The 20,029-nt window shown below is 35.8% G+C and overlaps 4 protein-coding genes and 1 long non-coding RNA gene across 8 annotated transcripts; 1 reads left to right on the forward strand and 4 right to left on the reverse strand.

The window, feature by feature from the left end:
* Positions 1-5,014: 5,014 nt before the first annotated feature.
* LOC114722560 (probable WRKY transcription factor 70) lies at positions 5,015-19,623 on the reverse strand. The gene is made up of 4 exons (XM_028908622.1): positions 19,606-19,623; positions 6,243-6,565; positions 5,988-6,092; positions 5,015-5,595 (listed from the first exon to the last, which is right to left on the reverse strand). Exons 2-4 carry the CDS (start codon positions 6,560-6,562, stop codon positions 5,214-5,216), a joined length of 807 nt encoding a protein of 268 aa, XP_028764455.1. The 5' UTR covers positions 6,563-6,565; positions 19,606-19,623; the 3' UTR covers positions 5,015-5,213.
* LOC114722561 (high mobility group B protein 6) lies at positions 10,283-11,243 on the reverse strand. The gene is made up of 2 exons (XM_028908623.1): positions 10,767-11,243; positions 10,283-10,668 (listed from the first exon to the last, which is right to left on the reverse strand). The coding sequence occupies exons 1-2, from the start codon at positions 11,193-11,195 to the stop codon at positions 10,507-10,509; spliced, it is 591 nt and encodes a 196-aa protein (XP_028764456.1). The 5' UTR covers positions 11,196-11,243; the 3' UTR covers positions 10,283-10,506.
* On the reverse strand, positions 12,000-15,496 carry LOC114722559 (mannan endo-1,4-beta-mannosidase 6). 3 transcript variants are annotated; one of them, XM_028908620.1, is made up of 7 exons: positions 15,449-15,496; positions 14,871-14,951; positions 14,399-14,675; positions 14,115-14,309; positions 13,882-14,004; positions 12,954-13,165; positions 12,000-12,631 (listed from the first exon to the last, which is right to left on the reverse strand). In XM_028908620.1, the coding sequence occupies exons 1-7, from the start codon at positions 15,466-15,468 to the stop codon at positions 12,199-12,201; spliced, it is 1,341 nt and encodes a 446-aa protein (XP_028764453.1). In that variant the 5' UTR covers positions 15,469-15,496; the 3' UTR covers positions 12,000-12,198. The 3 variants fall into 3 exon arrangements, with proteins under 3 accessions (XP_028764453.1, XP_028764454.1, XP_028764452.1); XM_028908621.1 differs by lacking the exon at positions 15,449-15,496 and adding an exon at positions 15,081-15,211; XM_028908619.1 differs by lacking the exon at positions 15,449-15,496 and having other exon boundaries at positions 14,871-15,073.
* LOC114722564 (uncharacterized) lies at positions 15,497-16,669 on the forward strand. Of its 2 annotated transcripts, none has more exons than XR_003738165.1 (3): positions 15,497-15,740; positions 15,975-16,040; positions 16,600-16,669. It is a non-coding gene; the product is annotated as an uncharacterized LOC114722564 (long non-coding RNA). The 2 variants fall into 2 exon arrangements; XR_003738166.1 differs by having other exon boundaries at positions 16,597-16,653.
* Positions 16,292-19,596, reverse strand: LOC114722563 (thioredoxin H-type-like). The gene is made up of 5 exons (XM_028908624.1): positions 19,493-19,596; positions 19,187-19,269; positions 18,014-18,136; positions 17,241-17,363; positions 16,292-16,698 (listed from the first exon to the last, which is right to left on the reverse strand). Exons 2-5 carry the CDS (start codon positions 19,205-19,207, stop codon positions 16,549-16,551), a joined length of 417 nt encoding a protein of 138 aa, XP_028764457.1. The 5' UTR covers positions 19,208-19,269; positions 19,493-19,596; the 3' UTR covers positions 16,292-16,548.
* Positions 19,624-20,029: the final 406 nt, after the last annotated feature.

Genomic DNA, 20,029 nt, shown 5'->3' on the forward strand with positions numbered 1-20,029 from the left:
ATATTGTAGGTTAATATAATTTTTTATCACTCAAATTTATTTTTATTTTATTTTTAGTATCTCAAGTTTTAAATTATAAGCTTCGCTTCTTAAGGTTCAAAATCATAAGTTTTGTAGTAATCTCAGACCGCAGCTGTGAAGGTTGAAGTTGAAAAACAAGGGAAGCAGGGAGAGCTCTGCATGTTTTATCCGCAGACACAAAGGCAATACCGATCAGAAAGTGATCAGTAAGATTACCAGAGGAATGAATAGGCATTTTGAGGGATGAAGCTGGGATTCACACATTCGAAGGGATGTTTCGTGTCATCCTCCCCATAAAATACGGTTTCATTATCCCATTCCCATCAATCGATGGGAGTGGCCCCACATAAATAAAACAAATCAATGAAGATGAATCACGTGGGGAGGAAGCGAACGAAGACGTGGCGCATCTTCACTCCCTTTGGGCCCACTTTCTATTGTCTGATTTCCACGGTAGTTCTCACCTTTGTCCTCTTTGGGCCTCTGCCACCATTTTGTATTTTTATTTACCACAGTGGATCCACTCCCATTTTCTTCTATTCATTTATTTATATATTAGAGCTAAATAATTAACTTATAAGTATTAATAAAATTATGTTGGTCATTTATAATAAATAAATATTATTTTTTAAAAAATATTATTATTAATTATGTGTATTAGAATAAAAACATTTTATCGTGTATAACTATTATGGGGATTATTTTGTTAAAAAAGATAAACAAACGTAAGAGATAAAATAACTTAGAAACTTGTATTTATGAACAAATTGAATTTCAAACTAATTTTTATATTTACAATTAAAAGTAGTCTATGTATACAAATATATTTTTCTCAACGTAAGGGTTACTCAACCAATTCATACTAAATAAATTATTTAATTTTAACAAATGTTGACATAATCTTCATAAGATAATTAATTATATATATCAGTTTACAAGTTAAATAAATTAATTTTAAAAAATAATAAATATGATAGATAAAATAAGTAAACCTGTTTATGTTTTGAATTAAAATTAACTTTTTAACTAATTCCGACGCGGAGAATCAGAGAGTGTGTCTAAGGACGGATCATTTGCTCTGATAGCAAATGTTTGATGGTATTCTCCCCCCCCCCCCAAAAAAAAAAAAAGTTTGTCAGTAGAAAGCCTCTGAAACACTATGCCTTCGTCCCTCTTGTTTGAAGGCTGTGGCCACACATGCAAATCGTGGGATACATAATTTCTTAGAACCACAAAAAATCAATACCCCTATCTCCTCCCTCGTCTTATTCGCAAAATCACATCCATCTAGTCTTTTGTACCTTCACCTTCATACATATCACTTTTCAGCAAAAACTCTTTTTCAATTATGAATAAGAATTAAGTGCATCCAATTAATGCATCAATATATTCCTCCTATCCAAATTATAAGATATAGTTATCGAAAGTAGTATACCAGACAAGTGATATTTTTCACAAGTGCAAATACTTTTTCAGTTCTAAATATAAAACTCATTTTGTGATGTAATTTGAATCACAAAATAAGTTTTATATTTAGAACCGGAAAAGTAATTCAGAGGCCTTTTAGATTAGATTCATAAGAGAGGAAGCGGATGCAATTGATTTCATAAAAGTAGGCTCTTGTTAAACAATACTCATATAATGGGAAGTATGGCCACATTTAATTTTTGTATGGTAATTCGGAAAACGTGTAGTTTTGGGAAAAGGAGATGAGATGCAAAGCTATGAAAAAAGATTGAAGGGGAGGGGGTGTGGAGTGGGCCGGCCCAGCATCCTAATCCCTCGAAGTTTCAGCCCACATTGGTCCAACTTCACATTAACGGCCTAACACGGATATTGTCAGACTCTTCATATTTGGGCGCCTCCGACCTCGAGCTCGTCAAATATACAAATTATTGACAACCAACAATCACAGGAAAATAATTCACAGAAACTGGAACAGTCTTCTATTATATTTCTCCGGTTTTATTTATAAACTCAAAAATATGATTTTTTTTATAAATCGTATCATTAAATTTTTAATATCAATGTGCTACTTTGATTCTAAATATAAATCACTTATAATATACTCCTCCGGTCCTTAATATAGGATCCAATTCTTGAGTTGGTTTTGGTCTTAAATATAAAACCCATTTATCATATTTATCAATTTTCTCTAAATTATCCCTATAGATACTCCCTCAACCATAATCAAATAGAAGAGGGAGAGGAGGTATTAAAAGAGATGATTATGGTGTTTTAGGAAAAATGTGTCACTTTTCTTATAATTAACTAACTTACCTAACTTCCTTAATCTAATCAAATTAGTTAAATGGGTCTTACATTAAGGATCGGAGGAGTATTTAATACTTATTTTTTAAGTTTACTCTTATTTAATTCTTATTCGAAAGAGAAAAAGAATAAAAATATATGAGAATGATTTTAAATATAAAGAGGGAGAGAAAAAAATTTAATAAGGATAAAATTAAAAAAATTGTCAATACATTTATATTAAATATCAGAGTAACATTATTTTACCCTTTATTTATTAACTTGAATTGTAATTTAATTAAAAATAAATATATATTAAATAAATTAAATTAAAAAATAAAAAAATGACTTAGAAATAAAATTGTACCATCTTTTTCTTACTTCATGCCAGTTCTCCGTGTGCATTTCATCATCCTTCCTTTCTCAATCCCCAATGGATGCTCAAACATTACAAAAACAAGGTTTTCTTTGTCTTTTATTTCTAAAGCCACGTTTTTGTCCTCTTGATTAAAGCTCTTAAGCATGACATTATCCTTTGTCTCGGGAATCAAAACACCCACGTTACAGGATAATGATGGAGTTCGACCGTCCCGATGTGCACCTCTGTTCTTTTAGTAGACAATACTTCTTATTTTTAATATAAAATTTTATTTAATTTTTATTTTGATTCTACATAAGATTCCATTCTATCTTATCTCTCATATTTATTTATTTTTTTTAAAGACAGTTTTTCTAACAATAATAGTTCTAATTAATATACTTGATTAGTAAAAAAATATTTAAAAAAACAACACTTATTTATTACAAATAATTAATTTAATTATTTTTTTAATATTTTCAAACTAATCAATTAATTCTTATATTTAGGATTGGTTCGTAAAACAGAAGACCACCCCACTCAATCGATTCTCCATTAGTACCCAAATTTCTGGCCATGAACGCCTCTGACATGATTAAAGAATATATACATATATATCCTGAATAATTAATGGAAAGTATCTTCAAAAGTTAGAGTACCACTTACTTTAAAATTTTCAGATAATAAAATTTTGGAAAAATTATTGTAGGCCTGTCTATACTTTTTCTCAGTTTCTATTTACTACCACTTCCAGTCCTCATTATAAGAACTAGTTCATTAATTTGAGAAGATTAAAAAAAGAAGTTAAGTTAGTTATTTATAATAAATATGTGTTGTCTTTCCTAAAATATGTGTAATAAACCAATTAAATGTGTTGGTTAAAACTACAATTATTAGAAGAACTATCCTGGAAAAAATTATGTAAATATGAGAGACAAAATAGATTGTGATCTTATATTTAGGATCAAAATAAAAATCAAATAAAGTTTTATATTAAAGACCAGAAGTAGTATTAACCAATTCATATAAACCCATAAAAATAGTTTAAATATTAAATTTGTCATAAAATTTGAGTGATTTTGAATATCACTCATATTAACTGCACTAAATTTTAAGTATGTGGATTTCTATTCTTTCACTATCCTCATTAAATATTAGCATACGTAAAAAAAATATTTAATACTTATTAAATCTATCAAAGAGTTTAACAAGAGGGACAAAATCTTGATGTGGTCCGGCTAAGATCTTGAGGCGGCGAAAAGATGTCTTTTCCGGAAAAACTTTCATTTACCATCTCCGGTTGTTAATTAACACTCTTTTAATATTACTTATGAATTATTTCTAACATGTGTTATACAAATTAAAAAATATTAAATTTTATTACCTTCTATTTAAAATTTAATAATTTTCTAAATTTATTCACATTTAATATACATTATACTTCATATAAACAAAATCAATATAATAAAAGGATAAAATTGTATATCTATACAAAAAAATTTATTTAGTAGCCTATAAATAGAACAAAAAATATTTTTTCTCTATCTTGTAAACAAGAGTAAGAGCAGAAGAGTATAAGATTTATTTATTAATATAAATTACATTATAAAAAGTGATTTTTATGAAGGACAAATTTGATATTTTATAAAAAGTGATTAATGTCTAGTTATCAGTAACGTCATTAATTTAACATAAAATTATCTTTATAAAGAAGTATGACATGAGCATGTTGTGTCTGAAAGGAGAAATTTCAAAGCAGATGCGGATGAAGGCTGTGTGAAGTGTGAACTGTGAAGGGACTTGCGTGGTGGGAGGCAGGCAAATGCTTGTTTGTTTCGGGAGACGGATGAGCCCACCACCCACTTCAAACCTCGGCTTGGCTGCTTCTCTCACAGGAATCCATTTCGTCCTATGACCTCACACTTCGCCGTCCTTTTCGGCTTTTCCCTTCTGTTCCGTCCTTTTCTGTCATGTATCATTTCATTAGGCCGTCTCCCATTTCCCTTCACTTCCTACCTCAAGCATTCTTCACATCTCTCTATCCCAGTACCTGTCTTTTGGAGAGGGAATTACTTCATGGCATTATTGTTATTTATTATTAATAGAAACAAGACGGCCAGTGATCCGGGGGTCCATAGCTGCCTCACCCTCAACTACAGCCACTGCTATTTCATCCATTATGTGCAGAATTCCATCTTTCAAAAACGTTGTTCGGTCAAATTTTCTCAACAGGATGAAGCTGCTTATTATTAATTTTTTCCCAGCCATATAAAGAACTAGTTGAAAATCTTGGAGGATTCTTCATCACGTTATATCAGTCTCATTTTACTCTGCAGTTTGCTCTGCTTTGTTGCGCTGAAGGTGTTTTCCTCAAACGAGATAAAGTTTAAATCTGAAGCACATCTGAAATGATTGAACAATTCTTATTGCACTCAACAAGTCAAAAACCAAAAGCGAGTACAAATTGTAATTTACATTTCGAAGCTCAGAGCTTTGTCTGAAGAAGCTCAGGCTCGATCCTTACAGATACAACTACCCTCACGAATTAAAACCAACTTTACAGACCAAAAAGATAACTCAGCCATCAAAAATCGAAGGGCTCAAAGACAAGATCACTGTACAACATATCAGAAACGGGATCCTTATGGTCTGATTCAGGGGAGACCAGGTACTCCTCCGACGAAGATGAGGGAATCTCTTCCTTACACTCTGTTTTGGTCATGGGAAGAGGTGATGAGGAGAAGAAGGGTTGTTCCGTGGGGAGGTTATTGTCAAAACTGATTAATATGGAAGGGTGAGAAGGAGAATTAGCGTCCAAAATGATCTCGTTCTCCAACGAGTTTCTGTTGCAGGTGTGCTGGCCATAGTAGGTTGTCCTGTGCAGCTCAGGCTTCTCTTGAATTCTCTGCACCTGTTTGGTTGCTTGGCATCCCTGGTCAAACCTGTGACTGCACCTGAAGTAGTTCCTGCATCAACGTGGTTCAAGTTTGGTTCAGAAGTCTGAAATCTATGACAAGGTTGGTTCTCTTTAAGAACAGGATTTGTGATCTGACATATAACACCAACAATATGATGTTCGAAATTGGAAGCGTGCGTGACAATTGTACCAGAAATTATATGTATGACGTTGGAAATATGTCCACCAATCACCCATCAAGTCAAATCATAGATGAACATTTCAAAATTAATATTAATGATTAGAGAAAAGAGAATCTTCAATCTTTCTTTCAGGATCGAGAATCACCGTTTCCTTCAAAAACAGAACGGATACATGATCATGAAAAATAGAATCGACAAACTAAGTCCTGCGGAGTTGGAACATGTTGGGAATCATAGCTTGGTAAATGAAACTATTTACCTTGGGTATGCGGCATTCATTATATTCTTTTGACCATACTTTCTCCACGCATAGCCATCATCAATCGGAGCTTCGGAGTCTATCTCCGATGTCTGTGATGTTCTCCTGGAAGCCAAAAACGGGAATCGTGAGCAAGCTAGTCGATTCATTTCAAAAACTGAACGAAACCAACAGCACTTGTGCCATTAATCGTCCCTAATCTGCAACCAGAGGAAGATCAATAACTGAGATGAGAAAATCCGATGCAGCACATACCTTCTCTTATAAGAGCCTCTTCGTTCCTTGACGGCGGAAGTGCTCTTGCAACTATCTTCAGAGTCGTCAGATTTAGCAGGAAGCAAACAAGAAGAATATTGTTGCATCTGGGAATCGAGAGAGGAGAGATTCAAGAGCAAAAGGGTGTTGGAAAAGGAGGTCACCACCTTATCCACAAGATCTCGGGCAAACGGCGTCGTTCGATCGGCATCTCCTTCGCCGCCGGAGGTGAGAACGAGCTGGCGAAGCCGGGTGGCCAACTCACGGCCCCTCTCCAGTTCCTGGATTGCCTTCTTACGATCAGAAGGAAGATTCTCCATTTCTTTGTTTCTGTGTGTGTCTGTGCGTATGAGTGAGGGGGAGGGAGGGCCAGGCAGGGGCAGACGGAGAGAAGGCGTGTTTTTATGTGAGGATTCTTTTCTAACTTCCCCGTCGGGGTGAAGGAACCTCACTAAGAAAGTTCCACATATTTAAGAAGCCAACACTCCCACACGCGCCTCAGCTTTACGTTTTGGGCACCAACGAATGAGGCTTTGCCACTTGGGTTTGTGCTGAGGACGGCCTAGTGAAGTCATGGTGCTTACGTTAGCGAGCTAACGTCATCCCCCTTGGAGCAGAAGGCAACGTGCATTATACTCCCTAATTGATACTCCCTCCGTTCCTTATTATAAGAGACGAATAACCGAATTACGTTGATCAAAAAAGCAGTTAAAATTAGTTAAGAACAATCAATATAATTTTTTTTTCCAAAAATGCCCTCATTAATAAGGAGAGAGAGCATGAGAGAGAATAATTAAATTATTGAAAGAAAGAGAAGTGAGAGGGAGAGAGAGTGTGAGTTGGAGACAATAAATATGGGTAAAATAGGAAATCAACACAAAAAAGTAGAGACAACTTTTAAGTGTCTCTTATATATAGGAACATGACATAAGCATCAAATGTCTCTTATAATAAGGAACGGAGGGAGTAAATGATAATTAAGGACCGGAGGAGTAATATGATATACCCGTAATTTAACTAATAATTGATAAATGATAATTATGCTGTTGTTTTTTTATTTATAAGGGAGGTAAATTGAAGTATGAGAAAATTACAAATAAAGACCTTTCAATGTATAAAATTGTGATTTGGATTCTAAATTTGAAAAATATCAAATAAGAACCGGGTTTTATTTTGGCAAATATAAAATATGGGTAAAATATCTAAAATGCCTTTAAACCAAATTGTAATTTGATCTACTGAAATTGTTATTTGTTAAAGTGAACTTATCATTTTCTATTATCAACTAGTTATTTGGTATACCCTCAGCTAAGTTGTGATTTAGTCAGCTGAAGTTATCATTCGTAAAAGTGAACTTGTCATTTCCCATAATTAAATTGTCATTTGGTCAAGTGACATTTCAAACATTTCATCACAATTTCATATTTACAAAAATGGGACCGGATCCTTATTTATTAATTTTTAAATTTAGAGTTCCAAATCATAATTTTACATATTAAAAAGTCTTTATTTACAATTTTTCCTTAAAATATTCTCGGAAGTGAGGCTCCTCCTTCTACAGACTACAGTTGTACTCCATCAAGTCGTCAAGAAGGAGAAAAAAATAAAAAGAAATAGTGCGGGTCCACGGCGTGGATAAGGATGCCAAGGGGAAGGATGCAGTGCATGGCAGGCCTATGATAACAATGATGTAGCCCACTCAAGTGGCTGCCATGTACTCCATCGAACCATCTGATTTTCACTCTTCAAACAGATGACGCCATCATCTTCCTATTCTCCAGTCCACGTGTCCAACGTATTCAAGGGGGTGTCAGTTTTTTCATCGTATTCTGATTCTTCTCACCCAAACATGTGATGTTTAAGTAAAAATCAAATTACAATTTAAAAAATAATTTTATAATATATAAAATAAGCACGTAAGACAAGTTTTATGTCAATTTGTATGAAAAAATACTTCCAGAAAAATCAAACACCACCTTAATTCTTAATCTTCTGGAATTACTTTTAGAAGAATAAAAAACCAACTTACAGACTTGCATCTCCGGATCATGAAAATATACCGGACTTGGTGGTGATGATGACATGGCATGCAAGAGGGCGTAGTGAATGACGTGGGCCCTGCGTATATGCCACATAGATATTGAGTCGCTTGAAGCCATTGTTGGGGGCATCCTCATCATCTGCCGCCTGAAGCAAGAACAGGGGAGAGAGCAGAACATGGAAGCACATGTATCACTGTATCAGCAATCATTGGCCACTTCATCCGCTATATATCATCAACCTAGTGACCAACCCGTATATATCAAATGCAAAGTGTAGGGATGGGTTTAAAACTTTTTAAATTATATGAGGACCAACCCACATATATATAAACTATATGGCTATATAGTTGCTAAATTAAATATTTCTCCTCTGGATAGACAACTCGTCAGCCACCCTTCAGACTCACCAAGGGTCATGCTTTGTAAAATAATGAGGACATGAGGATCACAAGCTGGTTACATATTATTTTCTGAAAACAAGAAGGAGAAGAAGCAAGAACCATATTATTTTCAATGGGATTTGACCCATTTAAATATTAGAGTAGTTAGAAGTGGTTAATTTAGAGTGAATTCTTTGGAGAACTGAATTAATTGCATTAGGCTGGAAATAATATTTGAATAGAGTTGGAAGCAACGGGAATGAATATTTGAACTGGTTATATTATGTAAATATATACTGCTGTTACACTAGTTGAAGAACGGCTGAGGAGGGAGATAGGATTGATTCGTGGTACAGCAAAAAGTGAAGAAGAGGCATCTGAGCAGGAAAGCAAGCACAATAGTTAACTTGATGCAGAGGAATTAAAAATAAATATTTTATTCCGTTAAATTCCATTCCTGCCAGTTATTTTCAGTTCACGAACCAGAAATATGATCAATTACTGGTCCAATGGAGCTGAGTGACGACTTTTGTTCCCACTTGACAATGGAGAACCAAGCTGGCTGATACAGACTGAGGAGTGAAGGGAACATTTTATCAGTAATGATTTATCGCAGAGCAGAGATTTCATTCGATGGCTGTTGCAAGCTCCATCACATTACTATTATTGGATACTACACATGAATCTCTGCAAGCAACCCCAAAATCAATGAATCAATCAGTAGAGTTTTCTCCTATATCAGTTATTATTATAATTTTTGTGCCAAAACACAACTAAGCTAGATCGAAGTGTGTGCACATTTCAAGGTGTAAAGTGGGTTAAATGGAACTCGAAGAATGAAGTAGGTCAGAATCATACTCAGAAAGTTCAATAGATTATTCTGTTTAGATAGATATGCTGGGATATCTGGGGCACCAACTGTAATAAACTGTTTGGTAATATTGACACTGCAGAAAACCTCAATGCACACCGAGATTTACTGAGCAGAATCCTTACTCCTATTCATGCTGATGAAGGAATCATTCAGAATATTCTTTTCGGTGCTGTTAAGGTGGAGGTCAATGCGTCAGTTCCTGAAAATGGTCGGAGTGGTTGTGATGGTGTTATTAGAAACAACCATAATCATTGGATCTATGGATATAGTTGCAAACTCATCAACGTTCCACCAGCTGCTGTCGAATTAGTAAGAATCATTCTGGGTTATATTTGTGCTGGGCTAGATGATTTAAAGACTCTTTTTTTGTATGTATTGCTTGATATGTATTTGTATTGTTTGATATGTATTGTTTGATACTTTATGAATGAATCTCAGTTTTCACTCAAGAAAATTGCTTGCACTCAAGTTTCACAATAGTGAGCAGCCTTCGTCAAAGCCCAATTAAATAGAAAGCTGACCATTTCATTTCTTGGTCTTCGAAACCAACAATGCTGGCTTCATCACAAGTGTGAACAGCGTTGTTCTCCTGCTTCTCTCTCCAGTCTGCTTTGTGCGTACTAAAACACACCTTCTCATCTTGATTATTTTTATGCGTCTTATGACTTTTTTTTTTTTTTTGACCAGCACCTCTCATGACATTTACACATAATCTGGGCAGACTTGGAATGAGATATTCCTAGAGAGATTTTAATAGAAAAGCCATATTCTTTATATAGAAATAATGTGGTCAAACATCTCTCATCCCCTCCTTCTTTCATCTCTTGCTAGCAGTACAATTGATTGTAAGTGAAACATAGGAGTGGAAAATGTATACTCATTCATAACGAGTTATTATGTATTGAATCGAAACTTCCCCACACCCTGTTTTAACCTTAAGCTCATTCACGGAAGTGCAAGAATCATGATCAGGTTTTCTGCATATCAACTCGGGATGATGATGATCCTGGACTTCGCGACTCATATTCCTCCCCCGACTCTACCATATCCTGTGTCTTCACCTCCGACGGCGAATCGCTAATCGTCTTTCCTTGCTCCTTTTCTCTCAAAGACTTAATTGGAGAAACTCTCTGTTTCAATTAACAGAGAAAACAGAAGCCATAAGTCATAGCACTATCAATGAAATTGAAACCAAATTTTATTGCTATAGTTGAACTAGTATACGCACCATACAGCGAGACTTGAGCTCCTTCAGTCGGAACAACCGATCAACCTCCATCTCAAGGCACTTCTGAAATTGCCCTCTCAGTTCCATCTCCTTCAGATAACCATCCAGCACTGAATCCCTCTCATTCAACATCTTCTCGGTCCTCTCTTTGTCGGATCTCAGCCTTTCCAGCTTCTTCTTGATCGCACTGAGTTCCTCAGCTAGCGACGCATCCAGCGGTTCCAGCTTCGTGGGATCAAGATTCTCCTTGTTGGAATCCAACTTCATCACAGAGATTTCGATCGGTTTTTGCTTGGATTTGGGGGGCGTGACAGGATCGAGGATGGGATTGGCGGGGGAGTTCTTGGGCTGAAGCGGAGTCCGACCAGATCTGGGTCGCAACGTGGGACCTCTGGTCACGGGAGTCTCGACCATTTGCGATGTTTGCATCTCGCAGCTTCTTCTTCTTCTTCTATTAGGCCTTTTTCCTTTATTGGTTTCCTTTTCGCGAGCTCATACGCTCTATACATATGTGAGGAGTGGCAACAGGTTTTGAATTTAAAACCAGACAGGCGCTAACGGCTACGGCTTTCTTTATTCCTTTATTTCTTCTTTTTTTTTTTTTTGGGTGACATTCTTTATTCCTTCATTTCTTTATTCTTCTTTTATAAATCAAAAGGGCCTGTCTATAAAAACAAAAGGGGAAAAAAACACAGGATAGTTTTTGCTTGTTATATAGCATGCGTCCATTACGCTGGATTTCTGAATATTTTAGGCTTAATGGGATTTATTTTTCACGCTTTATATTCATTTTTTCCTCAAAACCCATAAATATGACATGTAATGATTGATTGACTAGCCTTGGTGTGTTGAATTATTAAATTTTTATGCCATCAAGTTAAATTACTAAATTGATTCAACACAATGTAATCAGTAATTCTTGCATTTTTATTGAAAATTTATTAGTTAAAACTTATAGTCATAAACACAACTTGATAGGATTTTACAAATTTGTTACTTAAAATTCACTATCGAATCCTCATGATATAAAACGTTTGTTTTTTTGGGTGCAAATAAAAAGTTAAAGAAAATAAAAAAAATATTTTCTTGTCCATATATTTAGTTATTTTTCTCATTGCGGCTAGTTGAAATGTCAAGAACAAACAATACTAGGTTTGTGCTGTTTTTGGTTACGCCTTTATCACGAACATTAGTGGTCATTTTCCATACTGTTCTCCTCACCTGCAATGCCACTTTACTGTAAAACTAGATGAAAATAAACGAGCAACGTAACACAACCAGAATGTCCCAACATACAAAGCCAATACAATTTTCACATTGCTGCATGCAGAATGATACAGTATATCCTGATATTTTATCCGTTTCATTTTTCAAAGTGACGCTGACCATGAGACAAACATGTCTATGAATTGGAAGCTTGACGGATATTGTTTCAGAGCTCATCATGATCAATTATTTTTTCCAGTTCTTTTTTCTTCTTACAGCCCCAGTGGCATTTCCAAGAACACCTGGAGTTGAACAGGGCCAACCTTGTGGATTGAAGGGATATAATGCTTGAGGTGGAAGCAGACTTTGAAAGCACAATTGCATACCCATCATCCATATAATCTGTTCCATCGGGAAACACCTGCCATAGCAGGCTTCCGGCTCCACTTCCTCCCTTCTTTGTGGAGTTTAAGATTGCCTTATACACTGTGTTTATAAGGGTGTCTCTGTATGTTGAATTGTAGCCAGGATCTTTTGCAGACACTCCAAACTCAGCAAAAACCACAGGCATTCCGAGATACTTTTCAGCATCCTCTATGTGGGCTTCCATCCAAGATGTCACAAATGGGAGATGCTTATCAGAAATTGCTTGAGAAATCCTTCATCCAGGACAATATTTCTTCATTAGAGATGTCATGTAAAAAAAATACAATAATAGTGACAACAAAGCAGAATGAATAGTACAAGTGTTCGAGACTCCACATATTAGAGTGGGATTAGAGAATCTAACAAGAGTATTTGTTGGTTTTTGTCGTAAAGCTTGGGCTTTCTAGTTGAAGTGATTCTTGACAATTTACACAGCGTCAGAGTTCAGCCCAAGAACCTTTATGCGAGGACGTGTATCAGACATTGTGATTAAACTTTCCGTGGTTATTTACTTGGAACTTTACAAGTAAAAATTATAGTGTTTAATGTAGTTACCAAGAGTCTGGATACACGTGAACAGAAGCGAAGTCAACACCAAGAACTTGGTGGTTTCTGATGAAATCTGTTCCAACTTGCTGAGCATATGTGTTTGGATTGAACTGAACTCTCTGCGGAGTTGAAGGGCCATAAAATCCCTCTAATCCAATCTCCACCAGGTGCTTTGGATCAATGCTCTTCACATACACTGCCATGTCTTGTATCCAATCCTAAAATAGACACAGCTCAGTTCAGTACGGGAGATCTTAGGATGTCTTTCCAATGCTATCATGATGTCGCCATTGATCCAAAGATATTAAGATATAATACCTTTGCTTCTAAATATAAGAGCTAATTGGAGATTCAATTTGGTCATAAATATAAAACCCTAATATATTTTATTTTTAATATTTATTCTTTTTTTTCAAAATAATGCCCATGGTAATTACACGTGTTAAATAGTTTTTATTGTAATGCATGTAACTAATAAGGATACTTTAGGAAAAACAACACTCATTCATTACAAATAATTAACTTAACTAATTTTCTTAATATTCACAAATTAGTTATTTAGCTCTTACACAAAAAACCAGAGGTACTATAAAATAACAATGTACTCCTTTGGTCTTTAATATAGGACCTAATTAGGAAGTTGATATTGGTCTTATATGTAAAACCTATTTTACAAGTTTATCAATTTTTTTCTCAAACTAACCCTATTGATATTCCCTTAACAATAATTAAGTAGGAGAGGGAAGGAGGGAGGGAATTAAAGAAGATGCTTAGGATGTTCTAGAAAAAAATAATTATATTAACTAATTTAACTAACATCTTTAATCTACTCAAATTAGCTAATTAGACTTTGCATAAAGACTGGAGGAGTACTAAACACTTGAAAAAGAACTGAATATGAACATGAACTAAAGAAGTACTTGAGAGATAGAACCTGTAATTTATCGCCTGTAGGATCTGAGGTGCATCGAGGCTCATTCATGAGTTCCCAAGCAAAAATTGTGGGGTCATTCTTGTAGGTGATGTTTGTGAATGTATTAACTCTATTCAACACCATCTACAACATGAAACCATGAAAAAAAAAAAGAGAGAGAGAGAGAGAGAAAAGCCTCAGACAAAATAGTCTGAAAGAACTGTTGTGAGCTGTTGTGCATCTGAGAAACTTGCCTTGACATGAGCCTTGTAGTAGCTTCTAAGAGTTGGATGTGAGAAGAAGTCATCATCAGAGGTCAAGTTAAGGCCAGCAGCTTTGCCCCATTTCACATATTGTGCTTTGCCACCATACGCCTCCCAGTTATTAGTCAATGACAAGATGAGCCTTATTTTGTATTTCCTTGCTTCGCTGACCACAAAGTCTAAGGCCTGTCAAACGATAATTAAAATCATTTGATGAAGTAGTGAAGTAAGCAGGAAATCTGTGAGAATAACGGGGGATAACAAGGAAACAGAACCTTGAAGACTTCTTCATCATAAACTGATGGGGATTTCTGAAGGGCTCTCCATTGGCCATCATTGAAGGCCCAAGTCCTACAGACAGTCATGCCCACTGAGGCTGCTTGTTTGAACACTTCACTGACTTTTCCTCTGGTGGATTCATCTGCTGCAAACACCATCAGCCAGTATGTGTTAAACCCATTCACGTAAAATGGCTGATCATTCACCACAAACTGGTTTCCTTTCTTCTGTACCATCTCCCCTTCTTCTTCTTCCATGTCCTCTATTTCACTGCTGATGTGAACAGGTTAGTCAATATACATACTTCTCCACAATTTTTTTTTGGGGGGGGGGACTCAACAACAAGTTGTGTAACTACTTTTGCTTTTAAGTTTTGAAAATAGAAGCAAAATTCGTATAATTTCAACGAAATTGGAAAAAAAAAACGCTAAAAATAATTAAGAAAAAGAAAATTTTCGTGATGCTCACACATAAGTTGAGATAGTATCAGCTATCTGATTGTGGGCTGCCTCATACTCTTCCTCAATGGCTCCCGTTTCGTCTTGTCCACTGCCACCAAATGCGGAGCAACTTAGATCCTTAGTAAGAATTAAAAAAAGGATGAAAGAAACAGTGCGTGATAATCCAAATTTCTTCTGGGGATCCATAGAGCTGATCATCGAGCCAGGTTGTCCATACCCTTTTGATCCACATTATATAGATATATGAAATTGTCCTCAGAAGAGTAGTGTGCAAGCAGAGATCATGTTTCTAATATTCAAGCTTTAAAGCGAAGAAAGAAAAGCTTTAAATTGCCTTCTCTTCCATTGCAAAGGAAAATTAAATAGAGAGATGAAGGGTAGGAGTAAAGCTGCAAACTTGTGACTGCTAAGATACGTTGGATTGATTGTGTTCCCCAAAATCAGACTTTGTAATTCAGGAACAGATAGACTTGTTATTGCTAAGAGTTAATACAAGCAGTATTAGTTGCGATGTCTCTGTTAACAATTAAGATTTGCCCTCCATTAGGGGGAAAAAGTTAGGACCACATGAGTCCGTGTGTGTACCGATTAATATGTGAACCCATGTCTTGTATGGGAAGAGCTTGTGGGGAGGTTGGTTTTGAGTTGATGAGAAAGAAAAGTAGAAGAAGAAGAAGAAAGCAAGAGGTGGATCTGAATTCTCAGGTAAGCATATGGGGAAATGTCTTTTGTGATTGTGAAGCTTCCGTATCAATTGTCCGAGATGCACCCAATGAACAGTAATAAAGAAATAGGGGCTGCCTCTAAAGTTAACAACTTTACTTTGGAAGTATCGTCCGCGGTTCTTGTTGCCTGTCGTTCCTTAATTAAGCTGTATGTAAGTTCTTGCTTGTCACCGCTTCCATCTTCTGATTTTGACACCTACTTTTTTTGGAACTATGTATATATATCATATGAAATATGAAAAATAAACTGCATTGTTCTTAATTTATAAATGATACTCATCAGGTTCTAAATATAAGACACATTTTGTAACGTAAGACTGGACAGAAATAACATTTTATAAATAGTGTTAACTTTTTATCAATTTGACATTTTATGACACATGAAGCATATGCCTATTTGCCAAACACCTCGGGATCAGTCGCGTTTACCCTGCACTGCACAGAAATGTCGGGTATGATGTAATTTGTTGTCATCTTTATTATTATTATTATTTTTATCGAAGCAAATAAGATTGGGATGACCAAACAAAATTTTTAACTTGAATCTTTTGCATTTATACGTTCATGCATTGGTGAAACAATACAAAATACTGTGTGGAACATATACTTCTGTTTCTTTTTTTAAATTTATTCTCCTATCCTATTTCTCCACGAATACCCTTTATGCATTATTCACCTGTGTAAATAAAAATGTAAATGATCGGACCGATCCGAATTGTACAGCTTCATCCTCTAGCTTCTCGTATGAAAAGATCAAACAAATGCTTGGAAACATTTGAACAACACCTTTTAATATTTTTAGAACAGACTCGCTTGAACATATTGTCATAGTGACGCCAATAATTTAAATGAATGACATCATTGCGAAACCCAATACTTACATCGAGAATGCAAAACAAGAACGGTAGACAGCATTGATTAGGGAGAAACCCATAGCTTCTTGCCATTGGAAACAAGCCCTTATTGATACTGAACTATTGAATCACTAATGGCAACAATTTTCTTCAGCAGCTCAGGCTTGTTGGCTCCTACCAGTCTGTCAATCTGTTTCCCATCTCTGAGAAAGAAGAAAGTTGGGGTGGCTTTGATATCCCAGGAAGTGCTGAAGTCCTGAAACATACAAAACCGTTGTACGTTCCCCATGACTTCGAAAGATCATTAAAAAAAACTACTCATAAGTACTGATAATCTCTGCTATCTTTATTCTGTTGATTAATACGAGTACTAGGTTTGAGTTTTAGGTATGTTGGGCCTAAGCTATGTTCACATTCTCAAACCTAAAGAGCTTTGTCGTAAGGGATATCTTAAAGATTATAATAAAACAATGTATGGACTCCCTTAACGGTTGATGTTTTAGAGCTGAGTTAGTCCTCAATAACACCCAACAAAGAGAAAACCCATTATCATCAAATAAAATTTCACCCTTGATTTGACGTATGCATGTGCGTAGTGCGTAAGTTACTGAATTGATTAATATATTTTCTAAACGACGAATTCTTCATCACTAACTGAAGTCGGAGGAATTTGATACCCTTCATCATCCACGTTCAAGGAGGACTAAAGAGTACTAGTTAAAAATGTGTGCTTCAATATTAAACTATAATAACAAGTTCATGGCATGAAATGATAACGTTTACAGCTTCCCTACTTACAGTGAGTTCATCGACATCAATTATTAAGAACATAATTGATGGATATTTCTCTGATAACTCGCAGAAATAAGGTGCAATCACCCTACAAGGGCCACACCACGATGCACTGAAGTTTGCAATCACCTGTTGAACATACAACTTCAGTTTGAATTGTGACACAAGTTTTCCTGCAGACCCAAAAAAGAATCTAGTAGAGGATCTACCCCGGCCAATGTTGAAAATATCAGCTTACATTGGTATCTTCCAATAACATGAAAAAGCCTTTAAATTTTTTGTTTCATTAAATGGCTAGGGGAAAATACCATATATGATTCTGAATAGGACACACAAAATGTTCGGATAGGCGCTACCAAAAAGAACTAAGACCCTCCTATGCAAGAAATAAAAGGGAACTAAGATAGATCGGATATGATGTAGTTGTTAAACAGCAAGCTTGATGACAGTCAAAATATGAGACAGTACTGGGTTCTGAAAAATAGAGTATGTAGAATATTCTATTCAGCATGTAATCAAGGTCAAAAAAATATAGCATACTAATAAATATGTATTTTTGTTGAGTGTCCTAAATGTTGCAAATACTATAAATATAACCTTAAATATGCTATAAGGATTAGTGTTTAGGAAGGTTTTGCAGTGAAAAACAACATATTTATTAATAATATGAAATAACATGGATGGTAAAATACTTAATGGTTAAGCCAAAGAATGAAACAAAATGGTGCTAACTAATGAGTATTGATGTACTCCCAAACCATGCAAGATGAAAATCTTACAACTTTGCCATCCTTTCTTGCTTCTTCCATCTTCTGATCCCAAGATTCTCTGGAAGTAATAAGTTGTACATTCCCAGCAGCAAAGTCCACGTGGTGATCAGAATTGCCATCCTTGGATGAAGGCTACAAACAAAAACACGAAACTTCTCTTTCATAATTTGCCAGTAAATGATGTAGACCAAATACATTATGAATGTTGAAACCATTAAGGAGAAAGCAGACACATAAACTCTCTTCGCTTTTTCCATTTTGGAAGCCAGTAGCGAGGAGAAAACAAAAGGTCAGGAATAGTGAGGCTACTAGGTTGACAGGAGCAGAAATCCACATTAGAGTTAAAATACTCCGCATCATTTAGGTCCCTTTCTCACAATTACCAAGCACCTACCTATCATCACGAGTTATGTCCAACTGATCATTATTATTTAGATAACAATATCATCGGACCAGATACCTGTCATGGGAAAGTGAAGAGCATCACTTATACCCGATGTAGGAGTTGCATTCAGTGTGAAACACAATAGTTTCCATGCGTCTGGAAAATATAGCAATTTAGTTTTTACCTTCTTCGCTTTTCTAGCATCATCTGTAGAGGAAGAAACTAGAACCTGACTCCATCACTAATATCACTATTTACAACAAGAAACTTCCTTCCATTAATCGAGCATGGCCTATAATAATAACCCGTTGCCTACTCTCGCCTGGATCCTATTTGTTGTTACATTTGGTTGCAACCATTTCTCCATTCTCGCTCTTTTACTCCCCCATTCTAATACACCTGACGCTTATTACTTACGATGCAATTTACATAGGCAGGCTGAAGATTGTAAGAGATCACCTTGGACTGTGGTTAAGGCACTAAAAATCTACTGACAGAAAGAGAAAAGGCACAGCGAAAGGCTATCAAAACAGAAGGGCTTCATAACGCTATTTTCATGAACCCCAGTAATTGAAAACTAAAGTTAAATATAGTCGAACAAATTGTCCATCTGGGGCTACATGCAAGCTCAGTCTCAGTGTTAAGAGACTTTGCAGCTACGGAGATTATTTTTCAACATATTCGGTAGGAAGATGCGATTCACTGGAGATGACAATTTATAGCATGTGACTCGTGCCTTAAAACATAGAATGAGCACAATTATCGAGACTCTGATTAAAATGACCAAGCATTCTCACCCGAGCCATGCAGTTCCCCATTTTATTGTTTCAAAGCCACGAGCTTTTAGCTTCAAGGGAAGAATTAATATGACAAGTGAAGCCTGGAATCAGGGGATAAAAAAAAAAAAACTAACTTCAGCTGAACAAGTATCGCAGAATTCCATGACAACAAGAAGCAGTGGGGCAGACAAGAGCCAATTAAGGTCTGAATAGTTTGATTTGAAGCAGTAGGAAGGAGAGAAAGCTTACAAAACAGGTAATAGATTTGGGGAAAAGGAGAAGAGGAATGCAGAAATCAGAATAGAAAAAGGGAAGAAGGAAAACCTGATTTTTTTTTTTTGGAGAAAAAGCAGGGAAAGATCAACAAGTGAGGTGGCAGCGGTAAGAGAATGGGAAAGAATAGGTGGCTTCGACAAGGGGAAGTCTTGTAACTGGAGTGTGAGAGAGAGAGAGAGAGAGAGAGAGAGAGAGGGAGAGAATCCCAGATATGTTATTGATAATGATTTGGATTGGAATTGGGTGTACGGGTCGCCAATGCCCCACCTGACTCGACTCTCGTCAGTTCAATTGATTAATAACTAATACTTAACATTTAATATTAGTATTTAATAATTAAAGGTTAAGACCACTAAGACCCCCTCGCAATTCGGTCCCCATTACAAGCTGGCATCTCTCTTTCCATGTATCTCTGATTGTTATGCCACACTGAACCCCTGATTTAGCTTTATATATTTTTGAATTTTCGGTTTAGCCAAGCGTGAAGAAGGTTTCGGGAAGAGAATGCAGCTAAGAAAATTCAATAAAAAGAAGGCAAAATTGTGAACATGACTGAGATTCAGCTTCATCATCCAAACTGGAGAG

This window comes from Neltuma alba, unplaced genomic scaffold (genome assembly GCF_004799145.2).
Source record: "Neltuma alba isolate B1F8T4 unplaced genomic scaffold, ASM479914v2 tig00012097_pilon, whole genome shotgun sequence".
NCBI lineage: Eukaryota > Viridiplantae > Streptophyta > Magnoliopsida > Fabales > Fabaceae > Neltuma > Neltuma alba.

What these genes read in the sequence shown, in the direction of transcription:
- LOC114722561 (XM_028908623.1), bottom strand. Translation starts at nt 11,195, where the DNA reads ATGCAAACATCGCAAATGGTCGAGACTCCCGTGACCAGAGGTCCCACG. An exon ending in AGCTCAAGTCTCGCTGTATG is followed by an intron (nt 10,669 to 10,766) that starts GTGCGTATACTA and finishes TAATTGAAACAG; the next exon opens with AGAGTTTCTCCAATTAAGTC.
- LOC114722559 (XM_028908619.1), bottom strand. Translation starts at nt 15,061, where the DNA reads ATGATCAGCTCTATGGATCCCCAGAAGAAATTTGGATTATCACGCACT. An exon ending in CTACAGGCGATAAATTACAG is followed by an intron (nt 13,166 to 13,881) that starts GTTCTATCTCTC and finishes TGTCTATTTTAG; the next exon opens with GATTGGATACAAGACATGGC. An exon ending in CACGTGTATCCAGACTCTTG is followed by an intron (nt 12,632 to 12,953) that starts GTAACTACATTA and finishes TCCTGGATGAAG; the next exon opens with GATTTCTCAAGCAATTTCTG.
- LOC114722563 (XM_028908624.1), bottom strand. Translation starts at nt 19,207, where the DNA reads ATGGGGAACTGCATGGCTCGG. An exon ending in TGGGGAACTGCATGGCTCGG is followed by an intron (nt 18,137 to 19,186) that starts GTGAGAATGCTT and finishes TTTTGTTTGTAG; the next exon opens with CCTTCATCCAAGGATGGCAA. An exon ending in TTGATGTCGATGAACTCACT is followed by an intron (nt 16,699 to 17,240) that starts GTAAGTAGGGAA and finishes TGTATGTTTCAG; the next exon opens with GACTTCAGCACTTCCTGGGA.
- LOC114722560 (XM_028908622.1), bottom strand. Translation starts at nt 6,562, where the DNA reads ATGGAGAATCTTCCTTCTGATCGTAAGAAGGCAATCCAGGAACTGGAG. An exon ending in AGAGGCTCTTATAAGAGAAG is followed by an intron (nt 6,093 to 6,242) that starts GTATGTGCTGCA and finishes TTTGGCTTCCAG; the next exon opens with GAGAACATCACAGACATCGG. An exon ending in ATGAATGCCGCATACCCAAG is followed by an intron (nt 5,596 to 5,987) that starts GTAAATAGTTTC and finishes ACGTTGATGCAG; the next exon opens with GAACTACTTCAGGTGCAGTC.